Source organism: Typopeltis vanoorti, chromosome 13 (genome assembly GCF_054136105.1).
Source record: "Typopeltis vanoorti isolate ZY-2024b chromosome 13, IOZ_Tvanoo_1.0, whole genome shotgun sequence".
NCBI classification, from domain to species: Eukaryota; Metazoa; Arthropoda; class Arachnida; order Uropygi; family Thelyphonidae; genus Typopeltis; species Typopeltis vanoorti.
Genome location: NC_143561.1, coordinates 95319013 through 95340034, shown reverse-complemented (window position 1 = coordinate 95340034; position 21022 = coordinate 95319013). Strand labels below are relative to the sequence as shown.

At 34.8% G+C, this 21022-nt stretch overlaps 1 protein-coding gene across 1 annotated transcript; it reads left to right on the top strand.

Annotated features, from left to right (window-relative positions):
- The first annotated feature begins 12270 nt into the window (after positions 1–12270).
- LOC150100387 (uncharacterized) lies at positions 12271–15729 on the top strand. Its single transcript, XM_090403275.1, has 3 exons — positions 12271–12322; positions 12421–12607; positions 15381–15729. The coding sequence occupies exons 1-3, from the start codon at positions 12314–12316 to the stop codon at positions 15506–15508; spliced, it is 324 nt and encodes a 107-aa protein (XP_090259401.1). The 5' UTR covers positions 12271–12313; the 3' UTR covers positions 15509–15729.
- Positions 15730–21022: the final 5293 nt, after the last annotated feature.

Here is a 21022-nt window from a genome sequence, read left to right as displayed (position 1 = left end):
AATTCAAGAAGATCCTATACAATTAATTTGAATGCTTGAATTTATTTATAACTGTTTTCCTTGTAGTTTGTACTTGGGTCCAACACTCACTTTAATTGCATTAAGCTATGTTAATACGCGATGGTTTTAGCTTTGCTTCTTTCATTTAATACATTATTAATAGAAAATTAGACTGGTATCTCATTAAAAAATCTCATAAACACGAGCCACTTATTATTAAATCCTATGAACGGAATATTCAAGATAGTTTATAACTTCATTTTTATGATAAAAAGCATCCAAATGCATTTCTAACAATGTGAATGAAAATAAATATATAAATATCTATTTTTATTTTTTTATATACGTGCATAATAAATTTCTGCTTAATAAACTGTGTGTCATATACGTCATTTGCTGTTTCATTCCAACAACATTATCACACTATGGAGTAAAAATATCAGCATTTTCTAAAGTTTTAATTTCGTGTTCTTTTAATTTTTAATTTTCCATTTTTCAAGCTGCCAGAGAATGAGTATGGCGCCTAATGTTTTACGCACGCACACACTGCAGTCAAAATTCGCTGACAGCTCTCTTGTAGTGACAATCGATCCCTGTAAATCCCCACTCATTTCTCTCATTTTTAATAATCCTGGCGAAAAACAGTCCGTCGAGCCCAGTTTATTTAAGAATGTCTTACATTCTCGAAAAGGACAATTCGTCAGACTCACACAAATACTTTAAAACAATATTTCCGAATTCTATTAATCTCATTTAATCTTTCTAGTTTACTCTTTTCTACAATTTTTCATTGAAATTTAACAAACTCCGTTTCTTTTAATTGCGTCTGTTCATCCCCTCCCACCTGACTGCAACGGCAAATTATAAATATGAGGAATGTGGTAATCCTTCCATTAATTGGTTATCCTGCTTTGAAAACAGTCGAATAATTATTCTGCTAACAATCGCTTCGAATTCTTTGAGAATTATTAATTACGTTTGTAAAGAAAGGCGAAGTTATAATAGTAGTTTGCGTGCGCTTGGAAATTTTTCAATTATTAGGTGACGTCATCATCGAACTTTTGTTTTTCTTCAATTGTTGAGCTCGCTCACGCGTTCTCTCTTTTACTAGTGATATGTTGATGAATACTATCACAGAATTCATGTAGTGAGCTCGATGAAGCTGAAAATAGCACGCAGACCAGTATTATAACTAAAACTACCTAATCAACAACATCATCATCACCAATCACACAAACAATAAAAACATAAGACAAATGATTTAACTGAAATTAATCTTCTAAACCTTAAAGGTTACATTGTCTGATTAGACATTTTGATATATAAAATTAAAATATTTTATGGTAAAAAATTCACCTCTCCTTCTACCCTTATGAATATATCATAAATTCAGACTAAAGATCCGAAGTTTCCTATTGGGATTATTTTCAAGTGCGATACATAAATAAATTTATAAGCATTCTTTCAAAGTAAATTCTTCCTTTTAGTTATACTAAATTTATTTATTTGTCAATATTAATATTATTGAAAGCCACACTCCAGGTGGTAGAAGCATACAGCCTTTCTTTTCCAATCCTCATGAAGGCGGTTGTAATGAAATAATTATCTTTAAACAGAATTTGCTGACAATGCTTATGCTCGTCATGAAAAAATTATCGTTAGACTACAGACTGTAGTATCAACTCGTATTTTTCTTATCTATTAGTCTTTATAATGACTGGCTTAAAGGGGTGAAGCAAGAATGCTTTTCATCTTCCCCGTTATCTGTAGAGGACAGTGTAGGGATAAGGTGTTATTGAGCAATTAAAGTTCTGATCATGGCAGGAGGATAACAGTAATAGCCGAGCCTCAGCTAGAACTTCATTGACTGCAGCATTGCCATCCATTACCCACCAAGGGTATAGGATTGAATGAATTAATCACCAACTCACGGTCGATCAATTCCCCAATCATCCTTATTATCTATTAGTTCTTAAAAGAACTGGGCAATGGACTGAGTCCTTGAATCTTTATCCCGTCATCTGAATGAAGAAAATCGGTGTTATTGAACTAAAAAGCTCTAGTCATGGCTGGGTAACAGCAATAGCCAAGCCATAGTTAAAACTTCATTGGCTACGGCATTTCCATTTGTTACCCTGGAAGTCCTAAAAAGGACTATGTTCGACCCCTCGATATATCTATTAGTTCTTAAAGTTCTTAAACGAACTGGGCGATGGACTGAGTCCTTGACTCTTTATCCCGTCATATGAATGAAGAACATCTGTGTGGATGGGGTGTTATTGAGCTAAAAAGCTCTAGTCATGGCTGGGTAACGGCAATAGCCGAGCCTCAGTTAAAACTTCATTGGCTACAGCATTGCCATTCGCTATCCTGGTGTTTAAGTAAAGGGTAAAATCTCGAAAAATCAGACGATCTCTAGGCCACTCATTCGTGGGCGAAAGACCGTCTAAATCTCCGCGTTGGTTCTACTCAGTGAAACTAGACCACCGAGCAGAACCGCTCATTCCGAAGAAAATAATTCACCGACAAGAACCCCTCAGCGGGCCGTGCCGGAGAACACTTTCCCCTGTGACTCAAATTGCTCCCTTAAGGCAAAAACCCTAAGAGAGCGAACTCTCGAAACTCAGCAGGGTAACAGCAACAGCCGAACCTCAGTTAAGCTTCCTTTGTTCAGCATTGCCATTCGCTATCCTGGAAGTCCTAAAAAGGACTGGTCGAGTAATTCCCCTTCCTCATCATATCTATTAATCACTACTACTACTAACGGTCCTTATCCTTATATAAGGACTGGCTTAAAGGGGCGAAGCAAGAAAACTTTTCATCTTCCCCGTTATCTGATGAGAACAGTGTAGGGATAAGGTGTTTTTGGGCTATTAATTAAAGCTCTGATCATGGCAGGAGGGTAACAGCAATATCCAAGCCTCATTTAGAACTTCATTGGCTACAGCATTGCTATCCATTACCCTCCAAGGAAACTTATTAATATATTCATATCAGAGATGAATTTTAGTTTCCTGTGCGATAATATTTCCATATATAATAGAAGTTTAATCTGTATTGAAATTTGTATTTCATTAAAAGTAGGAAATATTATAGATCCATTAGTATTTTATAGTTAATAGAGAAACATCGAAAGATTTTAAACTTTACTGGAGAGTTTTTGGCTCTGCCTTGGTTTCCATTTCCCAGGTCTGCCCAGGATCTGTATGTAAGCTTTTCATTAATGTTTTTCAATACTTCCTTCTCATCAGCTTTTAGGTTGGTTTTTAAAGTAGGGTTTGCGAATGAGCTAAACTCTTTATTTACCGATAGTTTTTACCATTAAAAAAATCGCTTATTTTTCTTTCATTTGGGTGGCTGCATATGCGCGAAATCTTTATTTTTTCTTTCACAGTAACTTTCCCCATTGCTTCAATATATGCTTTTCAATATTACTCATTGTTATTATTATTTAACTAATGAGCTAACAGTTAAGTTAACAAGCACTTCAATTCTTCATTGGATACTTTTGTAATCTTTGATCTTTTCCCTTTTCCTGATGGTCCCTAAGAGATTCACACACTGATAAAAGCTTCAGTTATCCCTTATCGTAGCGTAGAAAATAGAAAAAATGATTTATACGAAGCGATTTTCTTGGAGGTTTATCTAAGATCGTTTCGCCTTCTGATGAAATGTACGTCTTTGTGTAATTGGCTCTTAAAGAGGTGGTTGATTACTGTCTTGACAGTAATTTGTTTCGCAAACGACTGTTTGATGTTTGTTAGAATTCATTCATTGCTTACTTAGCGATGGCGTCATTTGGCTGGGCGAAATGCAACTCGATTCCAATTAACAGAATATTTCTATGCAATTAGATGGTCTTGTTAGTGGTAGACTGATTACATCTTCCATTCCCTATTAAGAACAAAGCCAGAGTATTTATGCTGCTTTGCTTGTCTTAATAGCAGGTATGCGCACGACATTAGACGATAGAGATTTTAAACTGTTTTTTAATCGGATAAAATTCGAAAGTACTGTTTCTAGGTGCCTTCTTTTAATCGTTGTAGTGTTCTACAATTCAGAGAAATGTATTGTCTCAATTGTAGAACACTACAACGATTAAAAGATAAATTTCAAATAAGATAAATTTATTTGTTAATACAATACATTATCAAAAGATATATTTCAGTGATTACACCACATTTTTTTATTATTCAGTTATATAAAACACTGAAATAATAGTTCCCGACAAGTTTCCTAAATCGTATGATTTACATCTTCAGGGGTAAATAGTATAACTTAACGTTTAAACAAGAGAATTAAGAAATACAAATCTCATAAAACTCAAATAGCAATGGAGATACAAAACGTTATTGACGTTGAACAATACTGGACGATGTCACGTGTTCTTTTTCTCGTTCATACAGTCTGAGCTCAGATTGAGGTAGATTTTTTATAAGAGCTGACCAAATGCTATATTAAATTTTTAAAGGTGTACTAAATAATTTAAAATTAAAAACATAAATTAATTTAAATATTAATTAGTACATTATAGCGGATGCCGTTCGTATTTATCCTTCTTGACATTGCGGCCATGGACAAAATGGTTAATTGGGAATTCGTAGCAGTTTCTTGCACAGTCACCTGCAGATAATTTCTTATCGGGGAGTCTTGTGGAAAAGAATATCTGGATGCTGGAGTGTCCTTCGAAAATGGTTTAAACACTTAATTCGCTTTAATAACACCAGAAGGAAATTTCATATAAAACATCTTATCTTACAAAATTCAACTGTGAACGTTGGATCCATGGAATACCCAAATTGAATTAATATAAAGACAGTACAACCCATCGTGTGCTGATAAAGCACTCTTCAACCATGTTCTTGTTAACAATGCAAAATGTTCACAATATTCTCTATTGAAGGCGCTTTACGATTGATGGGCAAATGCTCCCTCCCCCAATGTGTCTTTTCATACATTGTTCAACCTGTCAGAAATACAAACCTGTCACAAGATACAAGTAATAGAGTAATTCAGATATACTAAAGTTCGTTGATGTATGAGTCGACTTCCACTTACGAAAGAACATGAAAATAATTTGAATTTATTAACAATAATGTTAGCCTATACGTGATCAAGATTATGAACATTATGGATAGAAAGGAATTAAAGCGATAGACTGTTTCGGAACGTATTGAAAAATTGTTTAAACCAACAACATTTGCAGTTCCAGTTGCAAACAGTATTTACAATTGTTAGTAATAAACAATGGAAGAGATTTCAAACAATGACCAGGATGACAATCTTATTCTCAACAATTGAACACTATTCTTAAAGTTATTCGAAAGCATTTGAAGTATCCTCCTGTTGTACAGTGTTTTATCAATTATAATAGTTTTGTAAATATTATATTTTAAGCGCTAGTTCTAAAGAAAATTAGTGAGAGAGGAAAAAACTCATTGCCAGCAATCAATGACTAAAACCTCGGCTTTACCTCTAAACATCCAGAAACAAGTACCCTGTTCAGATGGAAAGAAATATTCGCGAAAAAATAACGTCGAATTCAAAGACACAACACTCAGAATCACATGACCTCGCAAATGGTTCGGACAGTCATTGTTAAAAATATTTCTTTGTTGTTTTGATGACGTCATTCCTATATAATTATTTCCTTGTTTCGTTTTTTAATCCATTTCAGGAAAATGATGAGGCTGAGTATGCGAATCCATCTCATCCTTTTTTCCATTTTAATAAAACTTCCGATTGGAGCATCGCCCGTCAACTACGTTCGCTTTCACCGTAAGTGAGCTGTTACTGCAAATAGGCAGTAGTTTCTGAAGCAAAATCCTTATCCACGCTTCACGATACAGTTTGATCAACAATAAAAACAGAGATTTGTTTTTACTGTTTTCGGAAAATTGTATTTATTCTGAGACAGAACATTTTATCTAATATTTTCTAATATTTCAATAACGTTAGTTTGTTTTAAAATTTTGAAAAGATAATTTATATTTACTTTAATATACAATAGAAATTAAATACTTATAGTGGTTTGTTTCGTCGTCATTCCTCAATATATTTGTTTCCTTGTGAAGGGTTGAAATTACCTTTGTGTGTGTGTATTATTATATGTATTATTAGAAAAATTTGCATCATACATACTGTATATGTTTTATAAAGGCCAACTATTTTACGTAAATACGATATGCTACTAATGTTTTGTTATTAGAGATAACACAATAGAAGTATGTGTTATTATATGTAAGTACTACTAGTGTACGTTTACTATTACACTGCAGCTATATTGATATTGTCCACCCTGTATTAGTGTTGCAATGTCTCTTTTGTTGTGTACAGTACAAAATTTATATTAATAAACGAAGTCTATATTAATTTTAGTAATTTATGCATTTAATTGTATAAATGCAATATTAAACTGAAGAATATTATTTACATTTATTATTTATATTCTTTATATTATAACGTGTAATCCTGTGTAAATTGGGTTTGTGTCCATTGAGGCAAGTAGCCACTTGTAGGTTCGATTCTAGTCTCTGAAAAGGGACATTTTTAAGAGTTATTAGGCTGGTTCTCATCTTAATTGATCAAACAAGAGTTTCCCTCCTGTAAAATCGGTTTGGATTCTGTTTCTTAAAAACTGACAGCATTTCGTTAATTCTTTATATTACAGCAGTAATAATGATATCTATACATGCGCACTACTGAGGCGATTGTGTGCTCTCTTTCACTTGGGATCAGAATTCATTTTTATGATATTTAAAACTCATCGCGGACATCATGAAAGATCAATTTCTCCAATAAAAAAAAAACTCGCGGAAAACAACACTTTCCTGATGGAACAGCATGGGAACCTACACGTCACGTGGTTTGATTTACATTTCCCCCTGCTATGACAGCGTTACAGGAGTACACATGTGACTTCCACGTGTTGCTTTGATTGCGTACATTCAGAGAAAATGCGTAGTTTGGCTCTTATCATACAAAGCAGTGATGCGGTAAAGTGCTAATTACTACCGCCAACTGATGTATAGATAAATCTAGAACTGTTGGTTTTTAAGGTCGATCTTATATGACTTGAAATAAAAGAAAATACTTGTGAGAATAATAAAAAATAATAAAGGGCTAAAGTAACAACCGTATGATACGCTACTGAGAAACAAGAAATTTATAAAGATGCAGATCAGGTCTACTTCGAATTTGTGCAGAAAAAATATTCGACACTTACAACCACAGTGTTACTGTTTGTTATTTCACTTAGTGCTGACAATTTTCATTTATTACTGTAGTACGAATTTTTATTAAATCAAAGGTAGGGTTTATATGCAGTATATATTTATATATCTACTCTATAATATAAAATGATTAGCTTTTTTGTAACGTTTTAGTGTCACGTTTTTTGTCAAGTTATTTGAAACGTTTTAAAACTCAGGGACTACCCTGAGTGTCGAGTCTTCAAAATTCGAGTTATCAGAATTCAAGGAGAACCGGCCTATCAGCCTGGAACTCGGGGAGGGGCGCTGTAGTAATTAGTGCGACGGGGGAACCCTCTTCGAGTCTTCAAGGAGAACCGGCTTACAACTCTGGAACTCGGGGGGATGGCCGCCCCCTTTAGAGTGTTCAAATTTCGAGGCATCAGAATTCAAGGAGAACAGACCTACCAGTCCGAAACTCGGGGGGGGGGGCGCTTTAGGTGTCTGCGGGAAAGAGCCCCTTAGTATATATATATATATATAAAGTGAAAATAATAGCCGACAATAAAATCAGTTGAGCAATAGAAAGACAAATTCAATATTTGTTCAAGAATAAAGAAATATATTAAAATAAACTTATTAAATGGCAAGTTTATTAAAACATTGCAAATATTATATTATAGATTACTCGGTATAAATTAATACTAAAGATTTGTAAAATTTTATTATCAATGGAATAATCTGGGAACTCCTTGTTTCGTCTAATGTTTAAGTTTGATAACATTTCAGATTTTATACACTAAGTTGAAATTGATCTGTTTCATTTACATTAAGACCAAGATATCACTGCGTGGACCCAACGCTGAGTTGGACGGTCTTTCGGCTACTATTGAGTGGTCTAGGGATCGTCCTAATTTTTAGAGACGGATTTACTTATTCAGTAGACCAAGATTAAGTTTGTTATTTTAATATTTCATTATTTTTCCACTTAGCACTAGGAGATAGTTGCAACTGCACATTTTGTGATTCAGCGTCAAGTTTCCTGTTGGTTTTTGATGAAGATGCCTACTGTGACTATAACGACAACACATGTCGACTACCTCAGCAGTGAAGAGGCTGGTAGGCAGAATGTACAGAAATGGCCAGGACAGATAGAAAAATGTACACTGAAGACAAAATTTGATATTTGCATTACAAACTATTATAACATCTTTACTTTTAATAATTTTAGTCTAACAATAGCATAAATTAATCATATGACCACTTAATCATGTGTTGGCTAATACAGTTGTAACTTTAGCTTTCATAAAAATATAAAAGTTCGAAATCATTATTTGTTTTTTGTTTTTTTTTACAATAGTATCTTTAATTAGAGTCGTTGCTAATCTTTGGGATACACTGAAAGAAATTGTCAAATAGAATTATGTGTTTTTGAATTTACTCGTCAATCAACTGCGTCTATATGTTGACCACTTTGTCTGTTATTTCGAAATCAAATATAAATCTGCATCAATTCCTATGGGAACTAACAGGTGTTTTCCTCAGATCAAATGATATATTTCCAACGTTTATACAACTGCATAGCTTATTTCGTTAGATCCTGCAAGGGAGTTTGCTTTGTCCTCCGTTCCGATAAACGTTGCATAAACCAAATGATTGTCGACATATCATTAGCACGTGATCTGCACATTTAAACATTCCCCGTCTACCATATCTGAAACTAGACTTTGTTATTGGCAAATATAACGCATGCGCGGTATAAATCAAAGGAATAGTTATCAAAAATGCAGGATATATTTAATGATCAAAACAAGATGTGAGTAAAATATTGAAGATTAGTGTGAATACAAAAATATTATTGTGAAAAAAGGCAATCCTTCCTCTGTTTATTATTATTATTTCCTAAAGGCTTCCAGGGGTTCACATTGGTAAGTACGGGCATGGCAAATCCGAGATCCCCAAGCTAGACCTGATCCTACTTCGTACAATATACACTTGGTATATCAAATCTGGAAACTGGTCTTCTACTCTTCTTTACCTCTACTCTCTCTCTCTCTCTTTCTCTTACTTCTTACTCATCCCCCCAGTGCTATTAGAGCAATTCGAGGGGGTGACCCTTTCCTCTCAAACTGTAGTTTCCACTATCTACTAAAAAAGCAAGCCTAGTTGTCGTAAGATGGCAGCTACACCGCTAGGATACCTATTGTCATGCTAGTCACCTGACATAGGGAAACACGTATTACTTTCAAGTCTCAACGAAATCCAAACCGGACAGAAAACATGGGAAACGACCGCAAACTGGAAAAGATTAAGAAACTTTGGAAAAGGAAAAAGGTGGTGAAATATGCAACATAGAACATTAGTAGCGTAGAACATAAAGAAGAACAATTAGATAAAATTTTAAATGACGAAAATATAGAAATTGCAGTTCTTACAGAAAAAAAAAAGAAACTTAAAGGAACAAAATAAACAGCTAATTACAATATCATATAAATAGTGGTTGGACACACAAATAGATGCAAAAGCTGGTGTGATGATTTGGATTCATAAATCAATTAAAGCAAAAATAACTCATTATACATACTGGAATGAAAGAATATTTGAAGTGCGATTAAAATTAAATAAAGAAAATTTAACAGTGTTGCGGTGTATGCCCCTGAAGAAGGAAAAGAAGAAGAAAATGATTACTTTTACAAAGAGTTACAAGGAATATATAAAACATTAAATAAAACAGACCATATAATTATAGCCGGAGATCATTAATGCCTGAATAAGAATGGGGAAAAAAATAACAATAATATACACAAATTTGGAGAACCAACAGTAAACAAAAATGGAAAGCGACTTGATTATACAATATATAATAATTTAAAAATAATGAATATATTTTACAAATATAAAAATGTAAATAAATATACGTAGTGTGCAAGAGGAGAAAAATCAATAATCGACTACTTTATAGCAAATGAAAAAGCAGCAAACCTCTTCCGTGACGTTAAAGTTAGAAGAGGGCTAAAAATTGACACAGATCACTATTTAGTACGGGCAAAACTAAGATTTCCACCAAACTGGCTAACCAAAATAAATAAAAATACTAGAGAAACAAAATCTAATTACAAAGTAAGACTACTAAATGATTCCAGTATAAGAAATTTATACCAAAAGAGGATTAATAACTACTTGGAAAAAATACAAGGAAATGAAGACATTGAGAAAGAATGGATTAATATAAAAGAAATTATCGCATCAGCAGCATATGAAAGTCTAGCAACACACAATAAATTTCATAAAATTAAAAAAATACATATATGGGACAATGAAATAAAAACAATAACTGAAAATAAAAAGCTGGCTTTTCAAAGATGGTTAAGCAGCAAAAAACAAGAAGATGAAATTGAATATAAAAAAATACGAGCAACAGCCAAAAGAGAAACCAGAAAGAGACACAGAGAAAGCTGGGAACATTTTGCATCATATCTAGAAAATGACATACAAAATAAGACCCAGTGCGTACAAAATACTTAAACACATGAATGCACACATAAAAGAAACTGCAAATATAAATTGTGAAGTTGATGTAAAAAAAATCTTGGATTACTTTACAGATCTTTCGACAGATAATACTGGCATCAAAAATAATTGCACCAGAAACTTACAAAATACCTTAAATGATATGATAACAATGAAAGAATTAAAGGACAACCTAAATAAAATAAAAAATATCAAATCAGCAGGAGAAGATGGGATGAACTGCGAACTGTATTAAATTGCTGGAAAAAATTTCATCAAAGATTACTAAAATTTTAAAATAAAATATATCCAAATGGACAAATACCAATAGAATGGAATAGAAGCATAGTATTACCTATATTCAAAAAAGGGGATTAAACAAAACCTGCTAACTACAGAGGTATTGGTTTATTGAATACATGCTTCGAAGTATATAGCAGAATACGTAATGAAAGACTGAAAATATAAAGTGAAAAAATATTATTAAGAATGTCAAAATGGATTTAGAGAAGGACTCTCTACAATGGATGCAGCATTCTGTTTAAAACTACTTATAGAAAAAAGAAGAGAATTTTAACTTTTATATATATATAAAGATTCTAAAGAATAATATTAAATATTAAATATAATATAAAACTGCTACCTTTCTGCTAAATATATTTTAAAAGTAACCATTTTCTTGTTAAATATTAAATAAACCTTTTTTATTATTAAATAAGCTACAATTATATAATTAAAGGTAGCACATTCGTTGAGGTTTCGAATATATATATATATATATATATATATAATGCAATTTTTTAAATATATAAATATAAATATATAATGCAATTTTATAAATATATATATATATATATATATATATATATATATATATATATATATATATATATATATATATATATATATATATATATATATATATAATGCAATTTTTTAAATATATAAATATAAATACCGTATTTTGCATTTGTTTTTTCTTCCAGATAGAGAGTAGATTTTACATTGTAGCCTCGTCGTAGAATATGTTTTGATACATTTTCTTCATTCCAACTTATTTATTAAATTATATTATATAGCAGCTGGTTTCTATTTATGGGTAAACTTTTGATCCTCTTAAATCTTCAATGACTTTTATCATTTAAAGAGAGTTCTTACTAACTCACTGTCTGACAAAGGCCAAGGAAGAAACAAAGTACGACGTAACGCCGTATTGCGAAAGAGAAATTTGTGCCACACCTGGAGTTTCCGGTGAGGGGACTAAAATTAACGTATCCTCCCTCTTTCACATATATTTCGTGTCGCTCCTCATTATCTGCTATCGGTGATTATTTTAACATTCATGGCACCAGTTGATTTCCGTAACAATCGTAGAAGAACTGATGCAATCATTATCTGATATCAGGTTAGTCATGTGGTCGTAAGTGGTAGAGGACACCAGTACCATCGTTTACTCAGAAATTTCGAAATTTGAATACTAATTTCCTTGTTGTTTTCTACGCCATCCTCTAGAGAACTGTATATAAATGCGCCCTCTACACGCTACGGATGCATCTTTGATTACACTATCGCAGATTCCCAGCTTTGTTTACTTCCAAGATCTCCTGTTAGCAATGGCCCAGGTAAGTACTGAAGATTCATTATTTGCTGTTAGAGGACTCTATTATCAGCCTCCGGTAAAGATCTGCTAATCGTAAATTCTCTTTATTTTCTTGGATAGGTTGTATTTGTTTCGATTTTAGTTGCTCTCGTTACCATTATTGGCATGGAAGCCCAAGAATGTCCCGATGAAGATAAATGCGTTTCGATTGGGAGGAATGAATGTCCTGATGGATATACTTTTACTCCAGCAAATCGCAATGGGTGTCCTCGTCATTGCTGTCCCACCTGCAGTTTGGGTTTTGGTGGTAGGTGCTCTCTTTTTATTTATAACATTTCTGTATGCACACACACTAAAGAAAATACCACAACAACTCTTTTAATAATATATGTGATATTTCTAACAACAAGAAAAATAATTAGTTGACGATAACACTTGTTAGAGCTTAACTGAATGTTTAACTTAAAATATGTTAAATTCAATACTAAACTATAGAGCCGAAAGGTTCAGTTTGGAATAAGTGCATAATTAAATATTAGGTATCAGAAATTATAAAAATCAATTGGATATTAGATCCTGCATTACTTCAAAGCCGAATGTAGAAACTATGAAAGTTTCGTAAAAATAAGTTGACCGGAGAGATTACGAAAATACGCCGCTGGCATTTACGAATTGCCCTAGCAATTCGTAAATGCCAGCGAGAACCGCTTTAGAAATCTTTAGAAAAATCTGATCAATTTTTTAAAGGTTTCACTGGCCTGACAGCTGTTTCCAACTGGTTGGTTCTCTTCAGAACCCAGGCAGAAACCTTAAGAGAGCAATAACTTTCTTGCAATCATAAGGAACTTGAAACGTTGGAGAGGTGTTTTTCGTAAGCGAACTCTCGGCCGGGGTGGAAAACCATATACCAAATAAAGAGTCAAAAGGCTTCAGTTCGGCAATGCAAAAATAAGAAAAATTCGAAACTTTGATGGCGTCTACATTCGGCTTTGAAATAATGTTGAATTTAATATCCACTTGATTTTTATGATTTTTGCATTGCCAAAGTGAAGCCTTTTGGCTCTTTATTTTAGTAAATACTTTTAGCCACCGACCGAGAGTGAGCTTACGAAAAATACAACTTTCCGACGTTTCAAGTTGCTTAGTATTGAAAGAGTTTCTGCTCTCTTAAAGTTTCTTCGGAAATGTTGCTCCCGGTGGTGGTGGGGGGGTTATATTTCATGAGGTTTCCCTTGGGAGAGAGATTTCAGGCCCCTGGAATATGAGCGGTTCTGCTCAGTGGTAGGTGAGTCTGTCACTGAGTGGATTTGGATGATCTTTCGGTCACTCGTAGGGAGTGATCTGGGAGATCGCCTAATTGAGACAGGGTTTACTTAAATAGTTGCCTGCTATATTTGAATTGAACCAACCAATTCGAAACAGCTGTCAGGCCAGTGAAACGTTAAAAAATGGACCAAATTAGAAAGCGGATAGATATATGGACGACTGGGCAGCGTGCATGTTTTCTAAAGTGGTCAGCGTAGGGCGACTCGTAAATGCCAACGGGCGTGTTCCCGTAAGCTCTCTGGTCAACTTTATAAGTACACATTTCGTATATTTGTGGTGCTTATGTTTACCAAACGAGTATCTTTTCGCTGTTGAAATCCCAAATTAAACACTATTTTATCCTCGACTGCAAGTATGTTCTACTGCAGTTCCCATTCTTCAATATATAATTGATTCTCTCTATAATTGTTCTCTTTTTCTTTGGAGATATTAAATTAAATTGTAAAAAAATGATAAATGAATTCAATGAAAACTTCTACTCGTTCAGCTTGTTTATAAAACGACTATTGATACAACACAGCAATATAGCAACGTACGTGCAAAACGGTTTTTTCCCCGAATTATGCTGACGTCACACCGAGCGCTCGTAATGCCTCTAGTGTACGCTAACCACTGGACAATAGATAGTTCGATAACAGCAGTTGATTTTTTTTTTAACAGTGTGCTTTAAAAATAATGATTTTAAAATATAATTAATTAAAATACATGCCATTTGAGAATGTGTGATTTATAAACGATGAAGATACTTAATTGATGAAATATGCAAAAATGCGGCACTAAACGCCTCAAAAAGGTCGCAAGTGGCCGAAGAGTCTCAGATTCCCCAAGCCTGTCATAAATCCTCTGAGAAATTTTAAAATTTAGTTTTTTATATAAAATATGAATGGATCTATAATATTCGCAATAGAAATGTAATATTTTACAATTAACATTTAATATTTTTCTAGTTAAATGATAAATATATAATTAAAGATTAATTTGAGTATTTATTTTTTATGATATTTATTATACTGTATTTCTTTTCCTTGAAAAATATAAGTTATAAACTTGGCATCCAGGGTAATGGCAATGAGGCTCGGCTGTTGCTGTTACCGTGGGACGCTGTGTTTCGCTCTCTTAGGTTTTTTCCGAAATTGTGCTCCCGGTGAGGGGGGGGGTGTTAGATTTTTTTGGGGGGAGGCTTTCACTGAGAGAGCATTTTGAGTCTCCGGGGAGGGTGTTCTCCGGCATGGCCCGGTGAGGGGCTGTGTCGGTGAAATATGAACGGTGAGATGCTTTTCCCTGGAATATGAGCGGTTCTGCTCGGTGGTGGGGGAGCCTGTCACTGTGTGGAGACAACGTTGAGTTGGACGGTCTTTCGGCCACTCGTAGGGAGTGGTCTAGGGATCATCCTAATTTTTAGAGATGGCTTTACTTACTGAGTAGCCAAAGAAGTTTAAACTGAAGCTCGGCTATTGCCGTGACCCAGCCATGACCATATCTTATAGCTCAATAACACCCCATCCACACAATGTCTTCAATCAGATGAAGGGATAAAGAGTCAAGGACTCAGCCCATCTATTCCCCCCAAAAAAAGTTGTAAACTTAAGTGATTTGAAAACTTGACTGAACTACGCATGTGCAATATGCTAGATTGTAAATTGTATGTACATTTATAGTTAGCGGAAATGTTGAGAAAGTTCTAGAAGTTAAATTCATTTTTGGATTAAAGCAAACAATTGTTTTAATTGCGTGATTTTCTCCCCTTCGCATAGAACAAGATTCGTATTGCAATGTTACTTTTTCTGATGTCTCCAATGGTAGAGTATGGGTTTGCGAGAAAAACCTCCAATGCCGCTGTGGCAAAAAAGGCATAAAAACTTGTCAACCGATCCGCAGCTAAATCAAGAGTGTCAAGGAAATGAGATGGATCCACCATTGCATTTTTAACTATATCGTTGAAGTTACTCATCTAATTATAAATATCTATGTTTTGTTTTATTCAGGTGATAGCTGCAGGAATAATTCATATAAAGTTAAATCTGCATTGGATTGTAACCAATTTATTCGCCCGTTGTGGGATTTTAAAGGTGGATTTAAATAAAATGATTTTAAAATGTAAAACATGTCTTGAGTAACTCTTTTACCATCTTTACATAAAAACAATTCTTTTATACTAGTATTATAAGTTATGCAGTTTTATATTTTTCATTAAAATAACTGCTCTTCCCTAATTTGTTGCGTTGTTTTAAACCTATCATATTACAAGCGTTGCAGATTTATTGTGAATTATGTTCGTTAAATATTAAGGAAATATCTTGTGACACTGTCTTAATATACGGTATTATCGCGTTTATAACTTTATAAGAATGATACTACTTATAATTGTTTTTTGAAATTATTACTAACTGAATAATTAATAATGATATCTACTTTAAAGGTGCGTGATTTATTTTATTTTTATGGAATAGTTAAGTTTGTAATGAAATAATATACAACAAACATGGCGCCAGCTTCGTGACAATATGTGGTTGTTGCAACAATTGTTGGAGAAGTCAGTGACGTATAAAGAGGGAAATGCCCAAAACGCTGATTTGATTGGTGAATCCATTTAGCAGTTGTAGGAAATTGAAATTATATTATCAGCAGAAAAAGCTGATTCAATTTTTTTCTATGAAATAAATGAATGATCGTTTTATAGAAGTATTTTTGTTTTATATAAAGGAGGGCGCTGTGTAGGCATACGAACGGTTGTATGGTTGTATCACCGGTCCCGTTTGTATAGTTTTAATGTGGTTCTAACTCCTGTTTTTAATTTAAAAGTGTCATAAAGTAACTCTACTTGTCACGCTGAAGACAGTGACATATAATTCATCGAAATCGGCCAAGGGGAATCCAAAATCTGAGTGTGCTAAAAATTGAAGCGTACACCGCAGTTGCTAACGAGTATAGAACAGAGGACGTCGCCATCTTTGCAGCTGTCCAAAGGAAGAAAGGTGAGTCATGAAGTGCAACACGTGTCAGAAGGAATTACCATCCGACGGATGTTATATAATCTGCAGGAAATGCCATAGGAATCTTCACTTTACATGTTCTGGACTTTCAGAAACAACCTGGCAACACAAATTCAATGCCAAACGAGAAGAATGGAAGTGCCTAAAGTGTAGAGAGAACAAAGAAACGCCACCACCAGCATTAACGCATTAACTGACAGGCAACACAAATTGATAAAAGACACATCGGAACTCCTTCAAGAATTTAATTCCGTGAAACTACAATACGAAGTTTTAAACCAACAACAACATAAAAAAGACCTTGTCATAAACGGTCTTCCAGAAACCGAATCCACAGAAAATCTCAGAGACGTAGTTTTAAGGTTAGGCCATGCAATTGACATCCCCCTACAGCATAATGATATTCAGACCATAAATCGGTTTCCCAGGAAGAACAGAAAACAAGGCTCGCCACGACCCGCACCAGTAATAGTTCGTCTGACAAGCAAGGCTACAAGAGACGATCTCATAAAAGCCAGCAGACTATAAAAAAAAACAGTAGTCAAGGATTTAAATGCATCGCAAGACAATACGCCAATCTTTCTATCTCAGTATTTAACACCTTTCAATCAGAATCTTTTGTACCAAGCAAGAAAAGAAAAAACCGAAACAAAGTATCAATTTTTATGGATCAAAGACGGCAAAATATTCTTGAGAAAGTCACAGACTTCAAAGTCTATACATATAAAAGCTCGAAAGATATAGACAGGTTGCCAGAGTGAAACAAAAGACACCAACTTAGTTCAATAAGAAGATCTTAACACAACAAAAATGAATGTGAACCATCAGATAGATGTAATTACACCAGAATACATCAGTAATTATACTTTCGAATCGCTTGATGCATGGAAACAAAACACAGTACAAGCGAGAGGTCTCTCAATCTTGCATATTAACATCAGAAGCATCCGAAAACATTGGTTATTATTACAGACTTATCTGAGGAGTTACACTGATATTATTGATTCTTACAGAAGTATCCATAACTAATGACGAAGCGACTGCTTTCCCAACTCCAGGCTTCCAACAACATAGATTATGCCCCCAAACAAAAAGATGGGGTGGAATATTAATATTTATGAAACAAAACTTAATAGCAAAAGAAATGGCCTATCAGTTTGAGCATGATGAAACCCTTTGCCTCGAAATAATATCATCAATACACAGCATCCCATAATACTAAATGCTATTTACAGGCCACCAAACCTAAACATGATAAAATTCTTGCACGAACTCAATTGCTGGCTTTCAAGCCAAGAAATATGCTGAACCGAACACTTAATGATAATTGGCGACATAAACATAGATATTGCAAATGAAAACCAGAACAACACTGTACAATACCTAGACACACTATCCATGTATAATCTAATACCAACAATAACATCATGGACTAGAGAAGAAATATTCGGAAATACTATCACTGCCTCCTGCCTAGATCATATAAACGTCCGAGCACCACCAAATAGTTACACTGCATCAGTCATAAAGTGCAAAGTAGCAGACCATTACTTCACCGCTCTAAACCTGCACACCAAGACAATATCCATGAAATGTCCCACAGAAGAAAAGCGACAGAAAACAATAATAGACGAAGAAATAGTCAACCACGAAATAAGAAAAACAGACTGGGAACACCTGGCATCAGATTCAGCAGATATCTTATACAACAACATTAAACTCACACTGGAGGAAATATATAAGAAAGCTACAAAGAAAGTCCGAATTCGTTCAAAAACAACACAAAATCCTTGGATAATACAAAACTTAATCTTAGAAATACACAGAAAGGATGCTTTATATAAAGAACTGAATATAAGATAACAAGGAATCGCCTTACAACACAAATCAGAAATGCAAAAAGAAGCTACTACAGAGACAAACTAACCTCCGCACAAAACAACATGAAACAAACCTGGCATCTGAGCAATGAGATGCTAGATTTTGTTCCCAACACCACCGCCTCCGAAACCATAAACCACTGCTTCATGAAAGACGCAAAACCTATCCAACAAGTAGCAAATGATTTAACCAATACTTTGCAGACTCCATCCAAGAACTGCACAGAAATATTCCCCCAATCACAAAACGAGACCCTACACTTGGACCACAGTCAAAACAGACATTATTGTTCCCAACTATAAAAGAAGCAGAACTTCTCTCAGCAATACATCAAATCAAACCAAACAAAGGCCCAGGAATTGATGGTATCAGACCTAAAGATATAAAGCAACATGCAACTAGTTCAAGTCCTATCCTACTAAAACTAATAAATAAAATATTTAAAACAGGACAGATACCAAGTATGCTAAAGACCGCCATAATCACACCCATATACAAACAAGGAAAAAGAAATTTAATCAGCAATTACAGACCTATAGCAACATTACCAATTATCAATCAAATTATGGAGCAGATCATACTGAAGAAACTCACAGCATACACTGAGATCTTTCATATTATCCACAAAACACAATATGGTTTTCAGAAAAATAAGGGAACAACATCTCTCTTGGAAGACTTTACAGACGTAATTAATACCGCCTTAGACAAAAACAAAATTGCCGTGGTAGTCTTTATAGATCTAACTAAAGCATTCGATACACTTACACATCAAACCTTGTTAGAAAAGCTGGGGCATGTTGGAATAGACGGGCCTCTTCACAGGTGGTTTACAAACTACCTTCAAAATAGAAAGCATATCACACGTATCGGGTCAAACCGAAGCAGAGAGCTACCAGTAACCTGTGGAGTGCCACAGGGAGCTGTACTCTCCCCAACTCTATTCAACATTTACATGCACGATATTAATCAGCTACCACTCAAAGGTAAGATATTCCAATACGCAGACGATACAGCAATAATATCCATCCATAATAACGCAAGCATAGCCCAAAGAAATATGCAACATGACATAAATCTGATCACAGACCGGCTCACGAAAAACCCCATACACCTAAACTCAGAAAAGACAAAATTAATGATATTCACAAATCCACTGACTCGACCAGTTGATAACAAATATATAACCATCCAACATCCACTCTCCAACATAAAAAACACACAGAACAGCAAAACCACTACAATCACTCAGGTTGAAGCAATACGATACCTTGGAATTTACTTCGATGCAGATACGAACTGGAATAGCCACATAAGCCATCTACACAACAAACTCCGAACAATAAGTGGCAAACTCAACAGGTTAAAAGGCATAGTACCCACACGCCTAAAAACACTAATATACAAAGCACTATGCCAAAAATACTAAGATACGCAATAACGACGTATGTTTTCTATGCAGCCTACAAATTAAATAGATTAATGTCGCTACAGTACAAGTTACGGAAGCGCCGGGAAAGCAACAATAAGTCCAAAATCGGAGTGTTTTATTTTATTTTTGTTTTTGACGGACCGTGTAGCCTTGATTAATGAAAGAATGGAAGCGAATATCGCCACTCGTCGCGTGGAGACGCGGCAATTAACACTTACAAGTGTAATTGTTAAATGTAGTAACAGTAAACCGTTTACTTGGAGTAAGCGACATAATCAGAATGACCTTCGCTTCCTAATCTACAAACGATGGAATGTGGCAGAGGTTTTGTGCCCAAATATTTCGTACCCCAAAACAGATGGTGTCCGCGCGGATAGCCTAGTGGCTGTGCGCTTCGCAACCATATGCCTGGGAAAGGAGTGTCCTGGGTTCGATTCCCGTCGACGACGTGAAGAGCTGAAGGATCTTTCTCAGACATAGCCAAGTTAGCCGCTCTTGAGCGTGGACTGAAGGGCTTTTCTCCACAGTTTATCTGGGGTTTTTCATCCCGAAAGCAGACAAACCAGCCCCGTGAACACAAGCATCAACACACGCATCTACAGACATAGGGGGAATAGGGCTAGCCACTCTATCTTCGGGACGGGTACGCCTTAGAAGGGCTAAGAATAGTCCCGTAACAGGCCACTAGGCCTAATACGTGAAGGGAAGAAGAAGAAAACTGATGGTTAGAGATTACATGCAGTTTACGGAAAGAAAAATAAAGCAGATAAATATATTGGTTTAATGCCACAGCAGTGTACCTGTTCGTATGGACCTAACGGCCGTTATAACATCACATGCGAAAAAATCCTTTACGTTGACTTCAATAGCAAAAAATAACATTTTAATGGATCGTAACGTCTACACGTGGAAAACAAAATACACGCACTACCTTGATTACGCAAGAATCCCGAGTTTCGCTTGCCAGTTTCCTTTTTCGTTTCCACGTCAGCGTCCAAGAGTGCTGCATATAAATGCAACATTCACACTCTCCGCATTCTCATCTAATCCAGCATCGGAGCTCCTCAGCATCGGATCCTCGTAAGTGTGG

Coding starts and splice junctions, on each gene's coding strand:
- LOC150100387 (XM_090403275.1), top strand. Junction 12,608..15,380: donor CTGCAGTTTGGGTTTTGGTG/GTAGGTGCTCTC, acceptor CCCTTCGCATAG/AACAAGATTCGTATTGCAAT.